The sequence below is a fragment of the Pezoporus occidentalis genome, unplaced genomic scaffold (assembly GCF_034315485.1).
Source record: "Pezoporus occidentalis ecotype Australia unplaced genomic scaffold, CSIRO_AGI_Poc_V1 ctg74, whole genome shotgun sequence".
Classification (NCBI taxonomy): Eukaryota; Metazoa; Chordata; class Aves; order Psittaciformes; family Psittacidae; genus Pezoporus; species Pezoporus occidentalis.
The window spans coordinates 3,339,941-3,364,660 of record NW_026916093.1 but is presented as its reverse complement, the minus strand read 5'-3'; the positions used below and the strand labels follow the sequence as shown (position 1 = coordinate 3,364,660).

General features: G+C 36.9%; 1 protein-coding gene across 1 annotated transcript in view; it reads left to right on the top strand.

The window, feature by feature from the left end:
• The window catches only part of GBE1 (1,4-alpha-glucan branching enzyme 1), a 148,324-nt gene extending 131,855 nt beyond the window's left edge, over positions 1–16,469 (top strand). Inside the window, exons 15-16 of the mRNA XM_062601996.1 lie at positions 6,768–6,885; positions 16,329–16,469. Coding sequence (XP_062457980.1) covers positions 6,768–6,885; positions 16,329–16,397 — 187 coding nt within the window. The 3' untranslated portion in view covers positions 16,398–16,469. The remainder of the gene's footprint in view (positions 1–6,767; positions 6,886–16,328) is intronic.
• Positions 16,470–24,720: the final 8,251 nt, after the last annotated feature.

Below are 24,720 nucleotides of genomic sequence, written 5' to 3'. Positions count from 1 at the left end.
TGATCTATCTTGAGAATAATGTTTGTCAATTCCGCAGCTGTTTGTGTGCCTGGCTTTCCTTTTTCTCAATTTGTTGTCTTAGATTGTTGCAAAGATCTCTTATTTTACAGGTAGTGTTTTGGCAACGAAAAATGCTGCCAGGACAGCTTACCTGTTCCTGCTTTTTGTAGGGTGAATATATTCCTTTGGCACTGGCTCATTACTGTTGTCTTTGACTTCTGAAACCAGCTTGTGCCTTTGTACATGAAAGTTTTTTGTCATCTTGATTGTCATCCTGGTGACTTCTCCATCTGGGCACTTTTTCCAACAGCTACACCAGGCAATGAATAGGATTCTCTGCCAGGTGTCTTTTGCTGTTGGGAAAATGTAGATCATGGTGCCAGTAAATCCAATCTAAAATCTGGAGTATCCATTGGGCATGGGGATTATTGCAGGTTTGGTGCTATTTTCCTACAGGTCTAATAGCAGAGATCTTGCCTTTCCTAAAGAGAAAGTTGTCCTCGGTGCTGACATCACGTAAGTGTTGGAACAGGTTGCCCAGAAAGCTTGTGCAGGCTCCATCTTTTTCAGTTTTTAAGAACCTACTGAGTAAAGCTCTGAGCAGTGTGGTCTGACCCTGTAGATGACATACAGAGGTCTCCCAGACTGAGCTATTGTTGTTTCCACCCCTATGATCCCATGCTACGACTTGTGATCCTTGTCCTTTGTCCTTCAGACTTGCTTATGATACTGTGCCCTATGCTTCTGTGGGTAGACTGCCATGGTAAGTGAAAGTCACCTTACTTGCCTAGGTGAGCTCTCTTCTTTCATTGACTAGCAAATTTTTAGCAGTGGCTTTTCTAACTAGCAGCTTTTTGTGTTGTTTCTATTTAAAAAGTTATTAAAGATGAGTAAATGTTTAAAAACCAAACAAAGCAAACCCACAACACCCCCACATCCCCCCCCCCCCCAAAAAAAAACCAAACCCTTTCACATCCACAAAAAAAAAATCGGCTCAGAACTGTGAACCAAGTCATGGTAAGGGTTGATGAGGAGGAGTGTTGCTCTGTCAAGAAGAATGCAAGGAGAGTGCACTCTCGAGCCCATCATAAATATTAAGGTAGAATCACCCTCTGATTTCCCTTGTCTCTCACACTGAACCTGAGAATCCAGTGAATACATGAAGTAGTGAGAAGTTCAGTATGTGTTTTCTGTCTGTGTGGCAGCTGTACCACTAAAAGTAAGCCTCAGTTCTGTGACTGACTCTTCACTCCCAGTTGAATCTGTACGTCTAAGCATACAAGGGGTGATTCACTTATGGTCAATAAAATTGCACTTTTAAAGCAGTGCACTTGACTTTTTAATATATTGTATCTCTGATTCTGTATGCAGTCAGATTCAGTTTTGAAGGAAAGGTGGTGAATTAACTCATTCTGTGAACTACCCTGAATTGAATTGAATTGATTTAAGGTTTTTTTTTCCTTAAAATAACGCTAGGCTGCATTTTTAAGATGAGCAAACAGATACACACAGAGCCCTACTTAGTAAATATAGTAAGTTCTCTGAAGTGAAACCAGGGAGGGTTTCTATTCTGTATCCTGAGACAGATTCACCTAGGGAAAATTAGCATATCTTACATATCTGAATGTCTGGTTGTACCTGAAAAAAGAGAAAAATGTGCCTAAGTAAAGAAAAAATATGTAATTTCAGATAATATTTCTTCCACTGGTGTACTTTAGGACACTTGCTTTTCTGATGGTGATTGATAACTATGAAACCTTCAATTAAAATGTGAAGCCTACATCTGAACTTCATATTTTGCCTTGTGTAGTTTCCAATTTTAAATTGCTGAAGTACAAAAAAAAACCTCAGGAGATGCTATTTTTGTGTTTAATTTTCCAAATCAAAGTAGTACAAGGAAATCTTGGTGCGTTAATGATAGGTTTCTAATCCACACTTCCTAAGGATTGCTCCTTCGTAATTTGTAGTCTTCTAAATTATTGACTTAGAGTGACTTTTTTAATGAGCAAAGTTGGAAGGACTTGTATATTCAGCTGGTAAATTCTGGTGTGAGTTATTCTACATTGCTTTGCCAGTTTATTCAGCTTAACCTCTGAGAATCCATTTATTACAGTACTGAAGATCTTTCAGACGTAGGCTGTTTGAGTGCTAATTGCTAAAACAGGACTAAAGAGAAATGCTGGTATAATACTTGAAAGCTGGCCTTTGATTTTCATCTAGGATGGGCAAAAATATTTTCCAGGACTTTGAGGGTTGGATTTGACAAAATACATCCACACATGAAAGACTTTATTTAGAAGTTTTTATCTTAAAGCCATTACTGTACATGTAGCTTATAAATGAGCTATGCTGAGAAGCTGTTTAACTCTCAGCATGGTGGAGTCAGCCTTGGTTTGGCCACTACAGTGGCCAGTTCTTTAACATTAACATTGCAGTGACTGGTCACTCCATCATTTTATTTGCATGTTCTGCTGTCACCATTCCTGCTTAATGTTTATGCAAGAAGTAAAATATGAAAACATGCTGCTTTCACCAGTGTGTGTGTGTGTGTATGTGTATATGTATGTATTTAACTTCTAGAAGAAAGTATATAGAACATTTAGGCAGACATGGATTTAGAATTTTTTTAGTTCATTTAAAATCTGGGATTTTATTCTGCATTTGGGGGTTTATGTTTTAATTCTTCCTTGAATAGTGCCTGAACTGTTTTAATTCAGTGTCTTGTTTCAATAATGATAGAAATTCTCAGCACTTTGCTATTACACAGCACTGCTAATGATTGAGGGGGAAAAATGTTCTCTTTTAGTCTACTCTTTCATAACTTGTCATCAAAAGATGAAAGCCTTCCTGTGATACCTGTTCCTGGATTAGATTGCCAGGTCAGAATTGATAATTTTTTAACTTTTTTAAAACAACTTTTTCAACTTTTTCCCCAAAAGATTTTACTTTGTCTCCATTTCTCCATGTTTAAAAAGCTCTCATTTTCTGTAACATGTAGTATAAGATCTCATGTGGAGGGTGCAAACTGGCTGTTGTTGAAGGAATTCTGGAGCCTCTTTGTCTTCAAAAATCCCCAACCAATGAATTTCAGGCTGGAGTGGAGAGGGAATTATTCTGAATTTGTACATGGTGTGTCAAATGCCATAGTTAAATATCTCTTGGTTTTTGTACAGCTTTTACTAATATACTTTGAATAATAAGTAAATAGATGAAAGTGTCTAATGAGATGCAGGCTTCTTAAGAAGAGATAGTCTTTTGTATGCTGTGTGCAACTATCACAGCATATATACTGTAGCTGCTTCTGTAGAGGATTTCCCCTTAGGAAATGTTGAAAAAGGCTTTAGGGAAAAGTTGTTTGATTTATACAAATAAACAAAAAACACCCAGAGATTTATCTGCACACCCAGAACGAAGCATCCAAGGTTACCTTTAGCCATTACTTCTGCAAGTAAATCTTTTAATCCATGTAGATGTAATGAGAATGAGTAAATTTAATCTTGTCATACGGTTATAATATCTATCTGGATTAGGCATGGAATCATGCCAGTGTTACTGTCAATGCCATTATGACTGACTCAGGACAACCAGCTGATCCCAAGACTGCTTGAAGAACCAAAAAGCTTTTTAAAAGTGTGTTCCCATGTTTTCTGTTGCCCAGATTTCTTTCTTTTGGCTTAAATTCACTTTCTGAACGTTTCTGTATACGAACAGAAATTCTTTCAGCACAACCTTTTATCCTTTTTGGTCTATACTTTGTCCCATCAGTATTGCCAGAACTATATCCTTCTGCTTTTAGCCAAGAAACAGTAGGAAGGGATAAAAATGAAATCATTATTAGGTGTTCTTTTGTATACCGAGAAGCGCACTAAGAAAATGAGAGCTCACTTACATGCAAGTTAAAACTAAATATTTACATACACACCCATGCTCTAGTTGAATGCCTGGAAAGCACCAGGTAACCAGAAATATGGATGCTTAAACATTTTGTACAATAAAATCAAAACTATAATGGCTTAAAGCAGGTTATGAAAAGATGAAGGTAAAATCATCACGACCACGTACAATCTTTTTGTGTAAGTTTGGTTACCCTTCCTACATGTCCAGTCTTGCTCAGTTTTGTCCGCACTTCCTAACTTCATCAGTAACCTGTCACATAGGCACTGTCTGTAATATGGCTGTCATACAGAATACAGAAATCCCAATGTACTCAGTATTTGAATGTATTTGATTTGTTGTAGATGTTCATCTGAGTCAAACCAGACAATGCAGAAAAGGGTGGTTTCTTTATAAATACTCAGTATGCCTTACATCATTTTACATCTGGTCAGTAGAAATTCTTATCTGCTCTTCTGCAAAGCTGGACCATCACCCCCACAAGTAGCATTTGGATTCTTTTTATCAATAGTAAGGGTTGAGGAACAAAATACAAATTATCCTATTTTATGATTTGCATTTAGTTAGTGATGCTTTGTGTGTCATTAAACCTGCATAAGATTAAATAAAAAATTATGTTAAAAGACATATTTTGAAACATCGTAAAAGGATATTAATTCAGTAATTAATGTGGTAGATAATAACAGCCTTTCCATTTCCAGCTCTATCTGTACAAGAGTTCATTGCTTTTGCTGCTCTCCTTCACTGTAGTGGTTAGGAAATTTAGTCACAGCATCAGACTGAACAGAAAATGGGTTTGTTTTGGGTTGTTTTTATTTCAGTCAGAGTGCAGGTTAGTATTTCCAGTGCTTTATATTGCTAGAGAGCACTACTAGACATACTTTTATGGCCTGGATTAAGGAAATGGGATAAATTGCTTTAAAATTAGCGTAGCTATAACAATTTCATTTGATGTAAATAGTTTTAGGGGAATCATTAAAGATGTCAGGGCTTTCAGCAACTCTGATAAATTATTAAATTTAATGTATAGAGTGGATTGCAGGAGCAAAGAGTGAAATGCTTGAGGGAGACGTTCCCCTACCATGTTAATGAAATATACAGTGGAATAGCAGCAGCCATTGCTGATGCTGGGTTTGAAAGGGCACTGGAGAGAGTAACTAATGTTGTAGTTTGTGTTTTGTATGTTGTACATGACAACAAATGGTAATTTGAATTTCTTTATGAAATGGGGGAGGATGTAGTGCACATATAAAACATTAGGACTAAATCTGGCAGTGTAATTGTTCCCAAAGGTAACAAAGACAAAGATTTTGCTCGAGAATATGGTGATCTGTTGTTTCTCCCTTTGAGCACCTGCCCTCTAGTAATCACCAGCTAACTTGGCAGTTCAGGACCTTTCTCTCATTTTGCTGCAAATACCTGTGGGGAAGGGATTACTTACTTAACATTAGTGATTTGGTAGCTAATTGACAGCTTTGTTTTTTTCCTCATATGCATCTATTTTTCTTCTTTGCCTTCTGTTAGCAAAACGTGTGCAATCTTCTAAACTGAAATATACTTCTAAACTGAGTAGATTTCCAGTTAGTTTTAGTTTAGGCTACTTTTTGTGTTGCATACACTTCAGTCTTTCTTATTGCTAGAGATTTAAAATTGAAAGACTTGATGGTTGGGAAATTCCCTAAACTCATCTGATAGAGTAGTGTAAAAAGACTTAAATAAAGAAACAATTCTGTTAATATTAAGATCCTTAGAGTTTTTAGCAGGACTGTTTTCAAAAGGCTGAGCAAACACAAACCCAAGAATAGTTTAAGGACCACTGACCTGAAAGACTGTTGCTTGGCTCTTCCCTAATCCTATTAAATACAAGTTCTAGTAAAATAAGATTCTCGCATGGTTTAAAATGAAGGAAGCACATTGTGGGTTAAAGAGCACTGTTATTTCTCTCTATATACGTTTTGAGTGGTGGGGAGTGGAGATTGAGGTCTTCTGTTGTACTACAGGAGGTAAAAGGATGCTTTAGTTATGTCCAAAAGAGAAATTCAAAGATTCTGAAATAATTCTAAAGTTAAAATATTCTATTTGTTGTTGTCCCAAATAAGAAGAAATTTAGTTTTGAATATGTATGAGTTCTTCTTTTTCTCATTTGTTTCCTTACGTTTTCTGATTTTCTTCTTGAAACATTATTTTATATTTTATTTTTTGCTATATCTCCTTGAATCCTTCTAAGTATCTGTACAATTATTCCAATTTGTTGTTACACTTTGTTAAAACAGCTCACCCCATTTTAACAATTGCATTCAGAATGTTTGTCTCTTACAAGGACTTCTAGTAAATATAAGCTTTCTGTTGTTCCTCTGTACTACAATAATTCCAACTCTTCTGAAAAAATCCCTACGGAATTGTGGGGTTTTCTGCTCTAAAGTTATATCCTCTTCTCATTAATACTTGATCAGATTCTGGCAGACTATAAAATACTGCTAAACATCAGTTGATTTTGACAGTCACAATTATATAACTTCTTAAAAGCAATTCAGACCCACTCATTTTGTTTAGTGGTACATTTTAATCCAGTTTATCACATAAGATACTATGCATATATAAAATAGCCATTCCTTGAAGATTCCAAAAGAGTCTGGAAGGTACTTTCTTTACTAGAAGTCACTATGCTAAAACCAAATTTTCTATACAGCTTCTATATGTTTCTTTTATTTTTCCACTCTTAAGTGTTCTTAGATATTTCTTAATGATTATTTTTGCTTTCTAATGAGTATACTGGCATGAATAATGTTGCAGCAGTTCTTAAAAGTTTTCAGCTCTGATTGATTTTCCCTTTCAAAGTAAGTTGGGATAGTTCCTTAATAGTCATTTTTTAAGTATAAAATCCTTCTGGATTCTGATGATGGAGAATATGGAGGGCATCAAAGGCTGGACCACAGTACAGAGTACTTCTCTGAAGAATATCCTCATAATTATCGACCTAATTCACTTATGGTAAGTAAGATTTCTTTGTTTCATCTGGATATTTTTTTTCTGAGACAAATATGGATTCTATTCTAAGAGAATTTGGAGGGTGGTATTTTCTGAAATTAGCCTTTGTGTCAATACAGTAGAGATGACAATGTTAAGTTTTGATTATGGCCTATAATGTTAACTGATATTTCTCTTTTGACATTGCATTTAAATTTGCATGCTTTCCTGAAGTATCTGGCACAGAGAGTTCCTTGCCAACAGGCATGAAAACCTTCTGATGTGCTTTTGCATTATCATTTTTAATATCATTTGCTTTATTTTCATGTCTGAGAGACTCCATCTACATGCTTGCTTTGTTATTTAAAGCTCTGTAGAAACTGAATCTCATGTTGCTTTCTTAAAATTATTTGCTCAATTCCACAAACATGAATTAAAGCAAGTCATCCATTTCCCAACTGTTTTTCTTCTCAGATTACAGAAAAACTTTGCAAAATGTCAGACCTTCTCTGTTCACATCAAGAGGTTCAAGAATTTCCAGTCCTAAAGTGTTATGAATAACAGATAAGCACTTTCCCACAGATGAAGTGGGAGGTATATCCTTGTGTGTAGGCCCCCTTTAGATATCAGAAGGCTTTTGCAAGGTCTTCCCTGAGCATTCTCTTCTCCAGGCAGAACACGCCCAACTCTCTCAGCCCGTCTTAATAGAAGTGCTTTAGCCTTCTAATATATCTAATACATCTGTGTATGCCTTTCTTACTCTGTTTCGTTGTATTCAGGGTGTTGGCATTTCTCTCATTAGCTTGTTTGAAAACAGTTTCCTTACATGACATAATTCTTGTGCTTTCATCATGCTTGTAAAGGATCTCGGGACTTTTTTTTTAAGTACCTGTGTGTCACAATGACTTCATAGTGTGGCTAAGTATCTATGCTCATTTGCACACAAAGAAACCAAGGCTCTAAGGTTTCATTGCTGAAGGTTATTTAGCAAATTAATGCTTCTAGAATTCTTGCTTTCTGTGTCCAATTCAAATACCTTGGTTTGATGATTGGAGAGCATCGTAATTATCTACCAGTAGTTTAACTTTTGCAAGCCAATTTAACTGTAATATGGAATGTGTATTTCATTTAGACTCTTAGATGGTTTGCACCAGTCACTCGAGACAGAAGAAAATGTGACAAAATGTGAAGATGCAGTTTGCTAAGAGCATGTGGAAGATAAGGCATGTGACAAGCAAAGCAGCAAATGCACTTTTACAGCATAGGCTGTGGCATGACAGTGACACTGTTGGGTCAGAAAGAAAGCTGGCAGCATGGGTCACGTTACCTTTCTTGCATATCCTTCAGCAATCCAATTCATAGACCACCTTCAGCCAACACCCCAGAAGATGCCACAAATTCTACATAGAAGTAAAATGCTAGTAAAGGACACCAAGTAAAAGACACCTATGAAGCCATCACAATAAAGACATAATGGTCCTTTTCCTACTATTTAACAGTTACTTTATTCTCTTTCGATGATGCATGAGATATGAGTTTCTTGTTACAAAAATTTTAGTTCCTCCTCCACCACAAACTTCAAACAAGTATTTTTTTGATGACAGATGCACCTCCCTTAAAGTGTGTCAGCAAAATGTGCCGAGAGGGCTATGACAAAACAAAATCACATGCAATAATTCTGCTGCTCAAGTCAAGCTTAAATAGCGCACAAATATGTTACAAAAATAGAAGATTAGGTGTGACATTATTCATTTTAGAACCATCACCTAATAAAACAAATGTTCAAAGTGACATTGCAAAATGAGAAGAAGTGAGATACGAAATTCCTGGAGCAAAGAATCCTGGATGAAGAGGGAGCTTTGTAAGCAGTGTAAAGTAGGCATTTCACTGTAAAATTTTGTTGATAAACAGATGATTCAGGTTTGTTTAGTAATGCTGTAGAGGGCCGGATTTCAAACTCATCAGACATACCTTGAAAACTCCATAGAAAAAACGTCCTTTGTAATATGAATAATTTAAATCGTAATTTTAATCTAATTTCTCCATTTCACTGCTTGCTCTGTTTTGTAATTTAACAAATATATGAAATGTACATAACATTCCACATAATCAGACTTCCTCATAACAAGCTGTTAACCACTTTGTCATTGTGAAAATAGACTTTTCCCTGCAGTTTTATTTCTGTTTACATCTGTATGTGGTTTTCTTATAATAGGGGGGAGAAGGTTGAGGTCCATTTTATAAAAGCTGTGTGCTTTTACAACCCTTCTATAACCTTTTAGTTTTGTTTATATTTTACCATCTCTTTGCAAGATGTAAATTAAGTGCTCCACACACATTTCAACTCATGTCAAATCCTGGTGCCCCTTTATGTACCAAGTCATTTCTTGATACCTTATTTACTGGTTGTAGTTGGATGTGAAGTTTAAATTCCAGGTGGGAGGGGAAAAAAAATAACCATTTTTAATAACACTTGTAATTTGAGATATTTTGTCAGTATTTTCTAAGGCATCCAAATTGAATTTTACTGTAAAATGGAACTAAAGATCAATGTGTGTCCCAGTAACTTTCATATTTCTGTACCACACCGAAAGTTAGAATTTATATGAAAACGGTGGGATTTATACTTTGATACTTTATACCCCAACTGAACTGATTAATAAGCAGGAATATTGCAGTGTGTTGTGTCATTGGCAAAGTAGTATGCAGTTTACTGGAAAATGTAATTGTTTAACACATTTCAGCTTTTTTACTTTTTCTGTAGTTCTTTCTAGTTAGTTGAAAAACAAATAGATGTCAAAGCATTCCTTTCCCCCGTCCCCAGTATAGCTTTTTTTGATTCTCTATTTTGACATCTACTGACATAGTCTTTTCACATTAAATGAAATTGAAATTATATATAGCTTATTTTAAGAACATCCTTATTACTGGGTCTGGGTTTTAACCTTGACCTTAACGTATGTTATTCAATGTCAAAGTGCAACTTCCTGCTTCCTTGAGTCTATTGACAAATTAAAATACTTTCATCCTCTGAGATGATCTAAAAGCTTTTAGTGACCTTAGCTTTGAAAATCCTCATTTGAATAACTTTCATGATAAGGACTTATGTATTGAATTTTAAAGGACTGACGTAGTCTTTAACTGTTTTCTCTCCTGACATGCACAGATATACAGGTTATATGAAGGTATATATGTAGCTAGAAGATGAACTGTTTTAACTAGGGGACTCGTTAAGACTTTAATACCAGCAAGGCCTTTTCTTATTTTTACCTCTTGATGATTAAGACTTAAGAATTCATTTGCTTGTATTCATTGATTGTTTGACTTCTTAAAGCCACAAGCAAGTGTAATGATTCTAAAGTTATCCTGTTAATAATTTTCTTTCATCCTGTCTTCTATTTTAGTTAACTTTGACAGGGGGTTCTGTTGTCTTTCTAAAATACTCTTTCTTAACCTGAAAAAAGATTGCAGAACATAATAGAGAAGAAATTTTGAGATACAGCCTGTGTAGTACATGGATGTCTTTTGCATAAATGAAGCAAGACAGTCTGAGAAATTATTTTCTGCATATTCATGCTATACAGCTGTAAATTGAAAAGCAACCTGGAAGGCAGAACTTCACATTATTTTGAGCATACCTTCTTTCTCATATGCAATATCTAGCAAAATAAAAACCCAAGTATCTGAGGTTTTGTGTAACAGATTAGTCAGAAAGCAAAAATATCTTGTATTTTATGCATTGATGGTTAATTATATTCTCAGAATAGTCAGTGCCTGACAATTAGTAGTGATACAGAGACAAGAGGTTGTCTAAAGCCCTCATTTTAATTAAAAGTTTGGGATAATGTTGGCACAGACTCTTGTGACATTGCCTTCTGTATCTACCAGCTGCAATATGCGCTACCAGATATTTTTCTGCAGTGCCTGATCTAGCTCTGAGTTCTAGTAATTCTCCCATCTGTTTCAAAATGACCTTGAAATGATTTTTAGGGCCTGGTGTTTTCCAGCCCTGAAAGTGGGATGAAGAGTAGTTCATTGCAGTTCCAGCCAATTTCAGTTGTGCTTGCACCTGGTACTGAATCTAGTCTGACAGATCTGAAAGTAGCAGTTGTCATTTGCAGAACTTCTTGCTTGTGAGCTTTTAGAGATGTTTGGAGATTGCTGTGTATTGTAGTCCTCTCCCAAAATACATAATGTGAGATTTCTACTCATAGCTGCTGTTGTTGAGAAGTGATTTCTCTATTTGGTATTCCAGCATTCTTCTTAGCTTTTATAATATATTATTTCTTGAAATTATCTGAATATTTACAGGGAAAAAGTATAAGGAGTAAGCATTTGTATGGCTGAAAACTGTCTTATGTTCAACAAGTATGAGTTGGTTTTAACCTGTTTGTGAGATAGCCTGCATGAATGTGTGTGTGCACTGTGTATGTTGGTGGAAAATACGTTGATTGAATTTTTTTTTGTCTCTGTATTAGACTGGCTGTGCTATTTTAGGCTAGAAGCCTTGATCTATGTGGGATTTGCCTAGTTTCAGAGAGTGTAAGTGCCTCATAGTTTAAATGGACATGCAGTATGAAAAGGTCAGAGGTGATAACAAAAACCAATTTTGTATGTATTTGACCTATAAACATGGCTCCATAATCCTCTGTTAGCACATCTGCCTGTGAAGTTAGCCACAGTTATTCCATTTCACTCCTGCTGACTACTGCACTGAGGAAAAAAAAGACTCTCAGTTGATAATTTGATGACTAAATGTTTGAATGTTAACTTTGTCAAAAACTTGTATTTACAGCTGAGTCATCCTAACTTTGTCCCAAACAGATCTGATTTTCTCCCTTCCCCATACTTTATTCCCCATCAGAAAAGGCTTCATGAGTCTTACTATGTGTGGTTTTAGATCTCTTCATGGTTTCTTAAAAACAGTGGAGCTTGTGTGTGACACCCTCCTGGGCCTTAAGGAAGAAGCAATTGGTTTAGAAAGCAGAGGGACAGTTCACTGAGATATGTGAAGCTCTTAGTAACGTGGTATGACCTCATAGCTGATCCTGCTTTCAGCAGGGAGTGGGGGCCTCCAAAGGCTGTTTCCAATGTGGATGAGCCTGGTGGGGAGGAGTGGAGTGTAGGATGAACACAGAAAGCTTGAAACAGAAGACGGATTCAGAGGACAATTTAGTTGAATGATAGTCAAAACAGGCTAGCTATGAATGTATTCTCTTTAGTGTTCTGTACTTTGGGATTTCACTTCTGTCTAGGTTCGTCAAGTGAGGCTTGTCGAATGGTGAAGGAGACATGACTGGGATAAAACTTACAATCAGAAAAAGCAGGTTAGAAGAGTAGGGATCAGTAGAACTGAGGCTGGTAATTGAAAGTATGTAATGCAGCAACAGTATGTGAAAGGGAAAAGGGAAGACAAGAATAAACTTCTGAGACACTCCTAAGGTACAGAAAAACATCAAAAGTGATCTGTCTTAATAATGTTACTATGTTAATATTACTGATGAATACCTAGGTTTCCTGTGATGATTTTAATCAGGATATGTCTGTATACTCTTACTATACTTATCTATCTGTAAACAGATCTCTGTCTCAGGCCATGTTTTGTGTATATAAAAACTAGCTAGAGATGATGAACAGTGGCAAAAGGTGATTCTACAAGTATACTAATAGAAAAAGCAACTTAAGAAAAAATGCAAGTTCTTTGACAAAAGGAGGAATCAAACCTGTGATGGGCACTATACACAGTACAGGAGTATTCAATGCCTTTTTTCCTTTTTTTTTCTTTACCTCAAGTGTCCAAGAGCAAAGCCTGCTCTCAGACCCTTTTGTGTGCCAGTACACTATTGTAAAAGTGGCAGAGCAATGAGTTAGGGACATCTTTAAGACACTGTGTATAAATGGGATATGCTCAGACCCTTGTAAAGATTTCAGTGATGTGATTGCAAGGCTTCTGACTGTCATCTGTGAAAAATCATAGTGGTAAGGGGAAATTTCTGACAACTAAATAATGGCACTAAAAGGAAAGCTGAGGGATCTGTAGACCTGTCAGCCTCTCACCTCAGCCCCTTGAGAAGTTAACAACTACCTCCTCTTGGAATCCATATCCAAATGAGTGGATTGTATGTGATGGGTCAGTCAGAAAGCCAGCATGGATTAAGCAAAGGCGAAACATGCATGATGAACCTGATTGCCTTCTGTGATGAAATGACTCTGGCTGTGTGCATGAGGTTGCTACAGTCAATGCAGTAAGACTTTCAGCTTTGTTTCCTACAATGTTCTTAAGTAGGAGCTGAGGAAATACAGCCTGAATAAGAGGATTGCTGGGTGGGTTAAAAGCTGGATGGGCTGCTGCAGTTTCAGTAGTCAGAGGCTCAGTGTTCTGGTTGTCGTAGCTGTTAACTGTTACCAAGGAGAGTGTCCTTGGAACTGCTGCCAGGGCTGATACTGTTTTGGAGTCTTCAGTAGCGACTGGAATGATGAGACAGAGTGTGCCCTCAGCAGATTTGTAGGTGACAGTGAATTTGAGTGAATGGTTGATAAATTGCATATTAGAAGTCCAGTCTAGACACATATTGATAAATTAGAGGATTTAGCCAACAGAAACTTAACAAAAATTAATGAAGAAAAGTTCTGTAAGGTAATCCCATGCATTAGTAAAGATTAGAAACCAACTTGCTGCGTAGTAGCCTAACTTAAAAGGACTAGGGTTATGGGTTATGCTGGATACTAAGATGAATGGAATGGAGTTTGTCACAGACAAATGTCATAACATGTCCAAGCAGATATCTTAATGCATTTCAGTGTGTTGGAATTCTCTTTAAAACTCGTTATTGTAATTTGGACCGAAGTAACGTAGAACAAGGGGGGGGGGGGAATCCATGGTACTTTACCTGGGATATGCAAAAAACAAACCTGTGGCTGCCATATTTTTCAGTATTTAAGGAGGACAGAACTGGGTAATACAATAGAAGCATGGCTGTTTCAATGTCTGCAGATGTGAGCCTTTTACTGTATGCTATTGCACATTTATTTCCATAATGTTAAGTGTTTTGATACGAATCAGAACAATGCATTAAAATATTATCGGCAAGTAGAGTTCTTAATCTAAACAAGAGATATCAAATATGCCTGGTGTTACAAATTAATTAGCTTTTAGCTAAGGATCATCCATATTTTCATTTATTTGAAGGTTTCTGGACTCACAGTAAGATGCTTGCATTCCAACTTACCCTGTTACTAATGGATTCATGACTTTTGTTTTTAATTGCACTGCACTATTTGGTGGCAGATTGTAGCATATGGATGGCACACAGTCTATTGCACTCATGAAAAGGATAGGGAAGATAAAATTAAATTAATGAGGATATGTTACTACAAGAGCAATAGATCAGTTGAGAGGTGCTGAATTAAAAAGAGTAATATTGGAGTTGAAAGGGAAATCTGGGCTGAGGAAGCTGAAAACCCTGCTGGGATCCTGGGCAGATAGTCTTCCCGACTTCACCTTATCTGGGTAAAGACAAGGAATCTTTCCAACCTTCTTGGTCCCTCTTCCTCAGACAAATGTTCTGTGTTCTGTCTATCTAAACAAATAATAAAGCATATGCACTGTAGTATTTCTGGAAATTCTGTTGAGTGAGGAGGAAGGAATAATGCTGATACGTTTGTAACAAGAATTACCTGATACTTGTGTAGTATTTTTCCATTTAAAAAATTGTTTAGCACAGGAACAAATAATTACGAATATTTAATAAATATTAATATATTTAATCAATAATTAATATTTATTCATTGTTCATGCCTTAATCATTGCTTCTTGGAGTTTTATTTCAGCCTTGATCTAGCAAGAAGCCCATCAAGGAAAAAAAACACTAAAACGCATGTTTAATTTGCCTGAATAAGGAAAAAAGAAGTGACTAAAGTAATAAGCTGGCAGTTGCAACTTGTCATGGCAAACAGAAAACACATCTCTCATCAGTCTAAATGCAATAATTTGTACAATTGTTATATTCTGATAGGAGTGGGATGTTTCCACACTGCTGTCAGATTCTTAGCTGATATAAATTGACCTCAAATGTACTCCTCCTAGGATCTGACATGTTATTGACCAGAATATAATTGAGAATTGCTGGGTCTTGTACTAATGTTAATTTTTGTTCCCTGTAATGTACACATTCCTTCTTAGAAAAAAAGATTTGTTTATTCTTTCTCTCCTCTCACTTCATCAGGTAAACCCAGAGCACTGAATTTCTTAGTACACAATTTAAAAATCCCTCCTTTTTATGTTCTGAGCTAGTTGACTTCATTAAGTATTTCCTCTCCTGCACATTTGTAAATGCTATTTATCACTGAAACCTTAGGGGAAGTCACTGTTTGCTGCCTTTCAAGAAGTACTGGACATAGCTCCGTCTGGTTCAGTGATCAGCTGTTCTTTTTTTTTTTTCTCCTTTTCCTAAAGCTTTTTGCTTTATTGCTTTGTTTTGTTTAGAGAACTATGAAAGCCTTTCATTCCATAAGGCTCTAGTTAGCAGATTACATAGCTGAAATTGCAGAATATTAGACATTCCACAGAGATGAAGGGTAGTCTAAAAGAGCATGTTGTCAGAATGAAGCCAGTAATCTTCAATCTTGTGTTACCTTTTATAATTGCATTTATATTGACATGTTCAGCAAACACATTCATATGCTTGACAATTGATGGAGTACCATGTATCAAGGTAATTGGTAGATAGTACATATCAGTCTTGTTTTCAGATTGTGACTCCACTCTGCTTGGAAGGAATGTCATGCAAAATGTATTGCCACAAGTTCTTTTGTAATCTATGAGGAGTCTTTTGATTATGTATGTTTGTTTTTTTCATTGCTAATCGGAAGAAAAGGCTAAGAAAAGTGCTATAATTTAATGGTGAATTTTGAATCTGCCTAGTTTTGAGAATGAGTTTTATTGCTCAGACACTGGAACCCATAGATGCTGAGAGTGAGAAGAACACATTGCTGTGTCATATGGCCGGTACTTGCCTGTAAGAAATGACATCATAGACCTTGGGGAAACTTTAATTCACAGCAAAAGACTGTTGCAAAACTTTGCCATTTATCATTGTACGGTCTGTTGACGGGGATATCCTCGGGTTTTTGCAAGTGGTCATTGTAAGTCACATGAGGCCCTCTACTGGTAGTCATTTTAAAATAGATCAAGGTAAGATTTAAAAAATGTTAAAAGAAAGATGAAAGATTGCAATGAAGCTGTCTTAAACTTCTAGGTTATCTCGTGTAGTTCAATTGTTGTGGATTAAGCAATCAGTAGTCACTCTTTAAATGTGATTGATATGATCCACGGTATTGCACAAACGACAATTTTTAGCAGTTAAAATATTTCATGTGTGTATTTTTCACATACTGTCATTTAGAAACCGTGTTCTGTGATGAAGGGTTTTTTTCAGCTATTCTTGTTCTTGTCATGTTTTTACTAGGTGTACATTCCAAGCAGAGTGGCTATCGTGCTTCAGAATGTGGATGTCCCAAAAGGAAGCTCTCTGTAACTGTCACTGAAGAAGCAAGTCTTAGAAGAAGTGCTGATATCCTGGGCTTGCACTAAGCATAACAAAACTTTCTGAAACTGAGTATAGTAATATTGGGTGTTTAAAATGTAAGATTAATATTCACATGTAATTGCAGAGTTCTTGACTTGCTAGAACCTCTTGAGGAAATATTACAAAAGAGAAAGGAAAACATGGGGTTTGTAGTTCTAGTAGTACAAAATTACACTTCAGATATTGTGAAGCAGCAGGTATTCTCAATTAAATTTTTGTTTACAGAAGAGTGATCCTGCTCTGAAGTTTGTAATTTCTTGTAAGCCTCATTTTGATAGTGAATTCAAATGTTCATTATATATTAATGCTTCTTACTAAAAGTAAGTAGTTTGCTTAAATAAAATAGAAGTTTTTGGCTAAAAGGCAGCCTTAACGGTTTGAGGGACCTAATTTTGAGGCTCCTCTTCTTCAGTGAAGTCCAACATGGAATTAGAAATGTTTATGCAAATAGATGAGAAGGTCCTCTGAGAGTATAGTACTTTGCCATTGTTTTATTTAACTAAAATTGCACAAAAAATGCTGAACAGCAAAATGGGCAGGTCAATTGACTGGTGACCTGCTGATGCTATTGTGTGTGTTGCTTATTTGCTCCTAATCAAATCACTTAGTCTGTGTATTTCACTTGCTGCAGCTGGAAAAAGAGATGACTATTTTATATAGTTGACTAAAATGTTCAGTGAAAAGAGTGTTTTGTTCATACTTCAATGATACCACCACACTGGAAGATGTATTGAAAATGTAATTCTTCCTATTGCATTTATTTCACTAATGTCAGGACCTTGCAATACTGATTTCACTATTTCCAGAAGCTGCCTTTCAGCTTGGAACATGATGATGTTCTTGCACTTTTATAACTTTTTGACACATTGCTTCTCATGAAGAAGCAGTCTCAAAATACGGTGATCAAACTAAGGTGGGTTTTTTTCGATAAAATCAAGGTGGTTCATTATTGAAGTGCTGCTAAGATTATTTAAGTGAGTTCCTTCATGAGCTGAAACTTTTTGTAAAGAGTAAGATTTTGTATATTTGAAAATATATTGCAGAGTCTTCTGGAAAATTAATACCAAATTAATGAGACATGCTTTATTTTGTTCCATTTATTTAAAAAAACATATTGGAATTGGTTCTGAAATGAATGTCTTTTGTACAAATCTGAATTTTCTAACTTTTAAAGTAGCCAAAGAGGAAGATGTCCGTGACCATTTCTAAGTCATAATTTTACCCAGTTTCCTATGTGAACCATTGTGTAAATTACTGAATAGTTGCACCAATACTGAAAATGTCTTCACAGTTCTTGGAATGCTTACTTGTGGCTTACCTCTTAAGCAAAATAAATGATGGAATAATGCAGCATGATACAAAACAGTCTTTTGCAGAGTTCTCACTGAAAGGACTTTAGGAACATCCCCAGTCTGCTATGTTGTGTGACAAAGAAGTTTATATTCCAGTCATGACACTGTTTAGGATCATGCTTCATTTTCCTCTACACCAGTTTGATCATTGTTTGGTAGTGAGCTAATAAAAGCATTCCCGTTACACTAAGACTTTAAAGAGAAGATACTGAACTGTTTTAGCAACTGGAACTGATTCTTTTTTCCCCCTAGATTGTTTTCTTATAGTGAAATAACGAGCAACTTCTAATACATGTTATATTTACATTGTATTGATCTAATATGTTTATAGGGTGGTTTGTTTTTTTCCTGGCACCAGTTCCAGGTTTCAAACTGTAATGCAAGGCAAGTGTCTGTGTCAAACCCGTTTTTCAAGAGAAGGAATAAATGTATGATGTGAAGTACAAACTGAGTAACAAATTACATGCAAAATAAACTCTGAGGAGGATAAAGCAAATGCATGTATGGTTTCATTGCTTATGTTGCAAAAGGATTGTATGGTACTGTTAACACTGGAGGAGAGTATTAAATTTTGCTCCATCTTGGTCAGAAACAGTCTGATGAGATTGGAAGAATATTTGTCCTATGCACATTTTTCTTTTATGTAGTGACAGATTAAGAAAAGCAGGCTACAAGGTTTCCAAGATGAGCACATAAGTATAGGAAGCATTATAATTAGGGCTTTTTTGGAGTCCACCTCTACATTCTAACAGTGGATGTGCTCCTTGGCTAGAAAATTTTCCCTTGCAATACCCATGGAAAGACAATTTCTTCCTCCTGCTCTTTGAATTCTGATGGGTTATAAAGAGGAATTCAGTTACTGCCATTTCTCTTGTCTAGCATCACACTCAAATGGCAAAACTTCAGCCAAGGTTCTCCCTTACTGTTATGTACTGAGGCTTGTAGCTGCCTGTCACCATGACTGGTTGAAGCTTCAGACGTGTTTGAGAAGCACATGAGCTCCAGGGTGTTTTTACTTGAATGCACCCTAATCAGCACTCTTCAGTCAAACATGATAGCGTACCTCTGTCACAGAAGTAAATTAAGTGGTCCATGGTGGTTTATGCCTGGCACAAAGCTCTCCACAGAGATTTGGACATCATGGAAGAACTCTTTTTAAAGATAATATCTCTTAGTGTAAAGGACTGATAAGTATTTATATTCATACACTAAGGAAGATATACTTGTCACTTGAAATTTCGAGTACTGGTAATTCTTGGTAGCTCTGGGCCCAGAAATTGTTGCTCCACAGCCTCTCACAGTCAATGAGAATTCAAGTTCATCCTCACCTTTATCTAAAGATTCAGGCTGACTTTCCCTCCATCTTGCATCGTGTGTGCTGAATGAGTTTTGTACTGAATAATTCAAGTTCTTCTCCAGACCAGGTTTTCTTAATGATAACATGCAGGCATCCATCAAACTCGTGTATTCTATGAGAAATAAGTTTTGATTTCCTTGCTGATTTCCTCCCACAATTCAAACCTTACTGTCCCAAGCTTTATTTTGAAGATAAATGGAGTGGTTCTTTCAGCTTGGTGAGTACTTTTGGAAAACATATTTTAATAGAAAAGCTGTTTGACCTTTCTGTTGTTTTCTCATAAGAAATTTGTCTTGCTTGTTATGTTCAGGTTAGCAAAGAGTTTGTTAACCACGTGCTCTAGAAGATGGGAGTGTGGTGCAGCTAATCCTCTGACAAAGGGAGACCAGGTATATGAACAGTAAGATACCAGACTAGGTGAGCGATTGTATGGTACTCAGATGTAAGGCAAGGTGTTATGTTTCCATATTCATCTGTCAGCCACAGTCCAGATCTCAAAAGTAACTTTGCTTTTTAAGTAGCGAAAGGTGAGGGCCAACTGAATGAATGGCAGAAATTGAATTCCTTTTAACTTAAATAAATGTGTGGATATGTTGAGCTCTGTGATCTGCCTTTTGCACCATAATTTAACTTTCTGATCAATTACTCAGCATTTAAGAGTTTCCTCATTGACTAATATTTCCAAACTGGTCCTGTTGTCATTGCTGGAGGACTGCTACAGAGATGGAGCAGTACTTTGTATATTTTCATGCATCATTCTGTAGCTAGGATCCAAGTTTCATAAAAGTCAGCCTAAAAATGGCATCTCCATAACAATTAATGGGAAGTTTTTTTGCCAAGGAAGGCTGCATGCGTGTGTGTTTTCACACCTCATAGGAAATGGTGTGGGTGTTTTGAAAGGGATGAGGGACAGCGGTTATTTGCTGTAATGGAGAGCTGTCTCTTACGCTCAATATATGTTTTAATTCTGTCTAGATTTTGAGATTATTTAGAGTTGTATCCAAATTCTTGAGGAGAGAAATGGCATCTTTCTGAACATTTTATGAACATTTTAAAAAAGGAAAACTCCAAAGTTTTGGTCATGTTTGCCTTTACTTATAGAGAGAATGAGGGGGGTTGGGTCCTTTTTCTTGCAATATTTCCTTTATGTAGGCTTTTTCATTTTTGCTTTACCTAAAAATAAGTTTCAGAAGTACTGATAGGCTGTCATATGACTGCTGTTATTAAAAAGAATTGTACACATTGTTGGGTAAAAATAACTCCAGTTGAATACGTTAAAAATACCCTGCTTATGGAAAGGTAGAAACAAAAGCTAATGATGATTCATTAGCTGAGACAAATCATGTTTTTCATGCCTGTGAATACAATATGTAAACTGTAAACATAAATAACTCTTGGATATTCATGGTAAATTAAAGCTTAAAATTAATTAAGAAAAAGCATAAGAACTTGCAGGCATTGAAATAATATCTCACCTTAGTTGATAGTTTTGCGTATTTACAGAGCTATTCTTAACCCTAAAAACAATATCTGAATGTTTAATTGAACTAGCTTGGAAACTGTCTTCTAAAGTTAGGACAAAGACAATAATTTTGCAGCATGTTAAAGGAAGATTAAAGTTGATACAGCACTAATCACCCATGCCATTGAACTCCAAGATAATCTTCAGCATTGTTAAAAGCTAAGAGGGAACTCCCTCCAAACTTACTTGTTTCTTGTGACTCTGACTCACAAATCACAATTTAAATGTATAGAGCAAGGACAGTCAAAGATTCTATGATGTAAATTGAATGCTTTGAATATTTAGTCTTTGCTCAGAGTATGAGGCTTATGACAAAATAGATACAGTGCATTTAGGAAGAAAGGTGGGTCTGCAAATACTGAAGAAACTGGGAGGGACACTTCATTAGGGACTGTAGTGATAGGACAAGGGGTGATGGGTTCAAACTGAAACAGAGGAAGTTCAGGAAGAAGTTCTTTACTGTAAGGGTGGTGAAGCACTGGAATGGGTTGCCCAGGGAAGCTGTGAATGCTCCATCCCTGGAGGTGTTTAGGCCAGGTTGGACAGAGCCCTGGGTGATGGTTTAGTGTGAGGTGTCCCTGCCCATGGCAGGGGGGTTGGAACTGAATGATCTTAAGGTTCTTTCCAACCCTAACCATTCTATGATTCTATAAATGCTATAATATTGTAGTGTTTTCCTCATAACAGTTTTTGTTCTGCTACTTTGCAGTAGTCTGCTTGAGTCTTTGTAGCAAAGAAACCAACTCTGGTCTATTTTCTGTGCTCTTTACTGGAGACAGAGACTGGGGACAAGCAGTTAGCTGTTCTGCTGTACTGGCTCTGGCTGGGATGGAGAGAGCAATCTTCATAGCACCCCTGTGGGTTTGTGCCTAAAATAGTGTTGAGAACGTGTCGATGCTTCGGCTGTTGCTGTGTGGAGGCCTTCTGTTTCCTACTCAGTCCCCCACTCACGCCCTGGCTGGACATCTGCCTGCTGATGGGAAGTCATGAATGAATTCCTATTTCTGCTTTGCTTGCACGCACAGCTTTTGCTTTCCCTGTTGAAGAATTATCTCGATCCACAAGTCTTCTCAGCTTCCTTCTATTTCCTCCCCATCCTGGAGGAGAGGGCAGTGAGCAAGCAGCTTGTGAGGGTGCTTGGCTGTTTGCTGAGATCAGCCTATCATCTCCACCAAAAGCTGAGCAAGCTGTCCACTTCAGGAGGATACTGGCTAGCAAGATGGAAGTAGATGAAGTAATTTGAAGGAAAAAGTAGAAGTAGATCCCAACCTTGCTTATTTGCCTTTCACAAAATACTGAGTGTATCTTGTGTTGACTTGGGTTGTAGAGCAAGATGACTGGAGTAGATTAATTATCCTGCTGTTCAGTATCACCTATGTGAATGATCAGGCAAAGTCTATATTTTCAGCCTATTTCATGATAAAAGCTCTTGGAGAAGTTGTTTTTTTACTAGTAGCAGAACATGATTATTGCTGTAGAAAACTGTAAAAATACGTCTCTACTTCAAAATTTTTAATAAATTCCTTCATAAAATTATTCACTTTTGAAAGGGGAGGGAGGGACACAGACTTTTATCAGACTACCCTCTGGTACAGTAAAGTTATGGAAAATTAACTGAAATGAAAACCCGATCTTTAGAATGTATGAGATTTTAACCTCTGCTCTTGTACAAAGCTCCTTTCAGGTATTGAGTGCTGCTTTTGTTGTTTGGGTGTTTTTTTTTCTCTTTGTTCATTACAGTGGTATTAGACCAAATGCAACAATTTGAGTCTTTCTTTATTTTGTAACCGGTGTAAACAGGAGTTATGAATGTTTGAGTCTTCAGGAACAAGTTGGGGTTAGCTTTGGTTTGGGGTTTCAAGGGTAGAGATAACAGGGGAGGCGTAAGGTGTTGGTGGTTTTGTTAAATGCCACTTACATTCCTGCCTTTGCAATTCCACTGATCATTCTAAATGTTTGACTGTGGCATGTTTTTGTCAGACAACAGCTAATCCTGTCTGGCAGTAATAAAAAGCTCATCTTTAGACTAGCATGAGAAAGCCAGTTATGTAAACACATCATGTCCAAAACCTGAGATGTTTTTTCTATCCAGGATTGTTTCTCTGAAGGAACTAGTGTTGAGCAATTCATGAAATGGAGCACAAATGCAATATGGCATAGAGAACAGGGGGGTTGTGCCAAAAACTGTTTTCCCCAAGGCAAAAAATATTCTGAGATTTCAAACATGGGATTTTTTCATGAAAATATTGGATTATGACAAGTGAGCATTCTCATAGGAAGATATTTGTCAAAAAACTCTCCAAAACAGTTCTATAAAAATAAGAATACTAAACAAAATCTGTGCTTGGAATACATGCAGAGCATGGACGCTAACAGCTCTAACCATGTTAGTATAAGGCAGCTTTCATTAAATCCATTGCCTGTGTGAATCCCTGTATCATTCTTCTGAAAATAAGAAACTTCCTTTTAATGAGCATGTAAAGCAGTAGGGGTATAGGGTTAGCTTTCCATAGGCCCCCTTTGGCTTCTAAAACTCAAATAAGCTGTGTAACTTCTGCCTGCTGCATGTTAGGCAGGGTTGGCAGGCAGTGATTTGGCCAAGCTGGTGGCCTCAGCATCTTATTTCCCAGATGGGTTGAGCTTTCCTACTTGTGGTCCTTCCACAAATGGCAGTGATGCCACGTGAGTAACCTCCTGGGTCTATGAGCCTCTGTTCCTTAAACTTACTGGACGAGTGTAATAGAATACATTATATTCATGGGTTAACACAGTGGTCACTTGTCCTTTGTAGCAAAGACCTGTTTCTTGAAAATTCCCCAAGGAATCATTTCATTCAGTAATGTGATGAAGTGTTTTAAACCAAGTTGAGCATGGTTTGCCTAACTGGGGATAGCTGGTAGGAAGTGATAATGAAAAAATCAGATAGATTTAATGCAATTTTAGGGTTTTTCCTTTTTTTTTTTTTTTTTTGTCTTTCCCTGTGGATGTAATGTTATCAGTGGTGGTTAATGCATCTCTAGAAATGCTATCACCAAGCATGCACACACATAGTAAAGGGAACATAAAACCATATTAACATATAGCTAGAAATCAGCTAAAGACAGCTATTCGTCGTGCATTAACACACACACACAAAATCTAATTATCCATCTCTCTGCTGGGTTTAAGTACTGCCAGAGTGGAGGGAGGCGAGTCCTGCTCTTCATCACTACACAGTTACTCTTTTCCAGAAATCTTCCTGTTATTTCTGGTACAAAACATGAAAGGAGCAAATATCCTGGAGTTATGCATCTGCTGCTGCTCTCATCAGGAGATTCTTGCCTTGCAGTGTGTACTCATTATAGTGGTTGATTGTAATTTTCCCATTTAAACTTGAGTGGTGATGCACACCTTGTTATGTAAAACACTGGGCAAGGTTGTTTAAACATGAAAGGTAATTGCTGATGTTTCATTGACAGTAACTCATAGGTAGACATTCCTATGACTAATTAAATGCACTGACCTTTAATATTATACAGCCTTGATAGGTTTCAAGCCATGATATGCTTTGATGCGAGGCATAGCTTTAAACCTGTCCTGTCTGCTTTTGCCTTTTTTCCGAGTGAATGTTCCTGTTTATTTTGGACATTGGAGGCAGGTGACTGGTGCGCTTGTGTTCCCTATGGAGTCCTGACACCTTGCAGGGCTCCGTCGTGCTTAGTCTTGCAGCAGTTTTCTGTCTATTACATCAAATCATACGGACCTTCAGAGCAGCCCTTGTGTCCTTATCCCTTCCTATTTCTCTCCTCCCACCACCCGTGAATGTGGGTATGTTGATGCAGGTATTTGCAAGGGGTTTGACCCATTGAAAGATCTGTTAAGGCCAAATCTCATGGGTGCTTGGAGATGGGACTGCGGCACAAATAGATGTGCTGGCCTGTGTTTTCCTTTATCTTTAAAGGTCATGAGAGGCCAAGCTTTTAACTCCTAACTTTCCCAGATTTTAGATATTGTGTCACCCTAATTCGGTGACACCTTTTCAGGGTTGTCCCTGACCTGAAA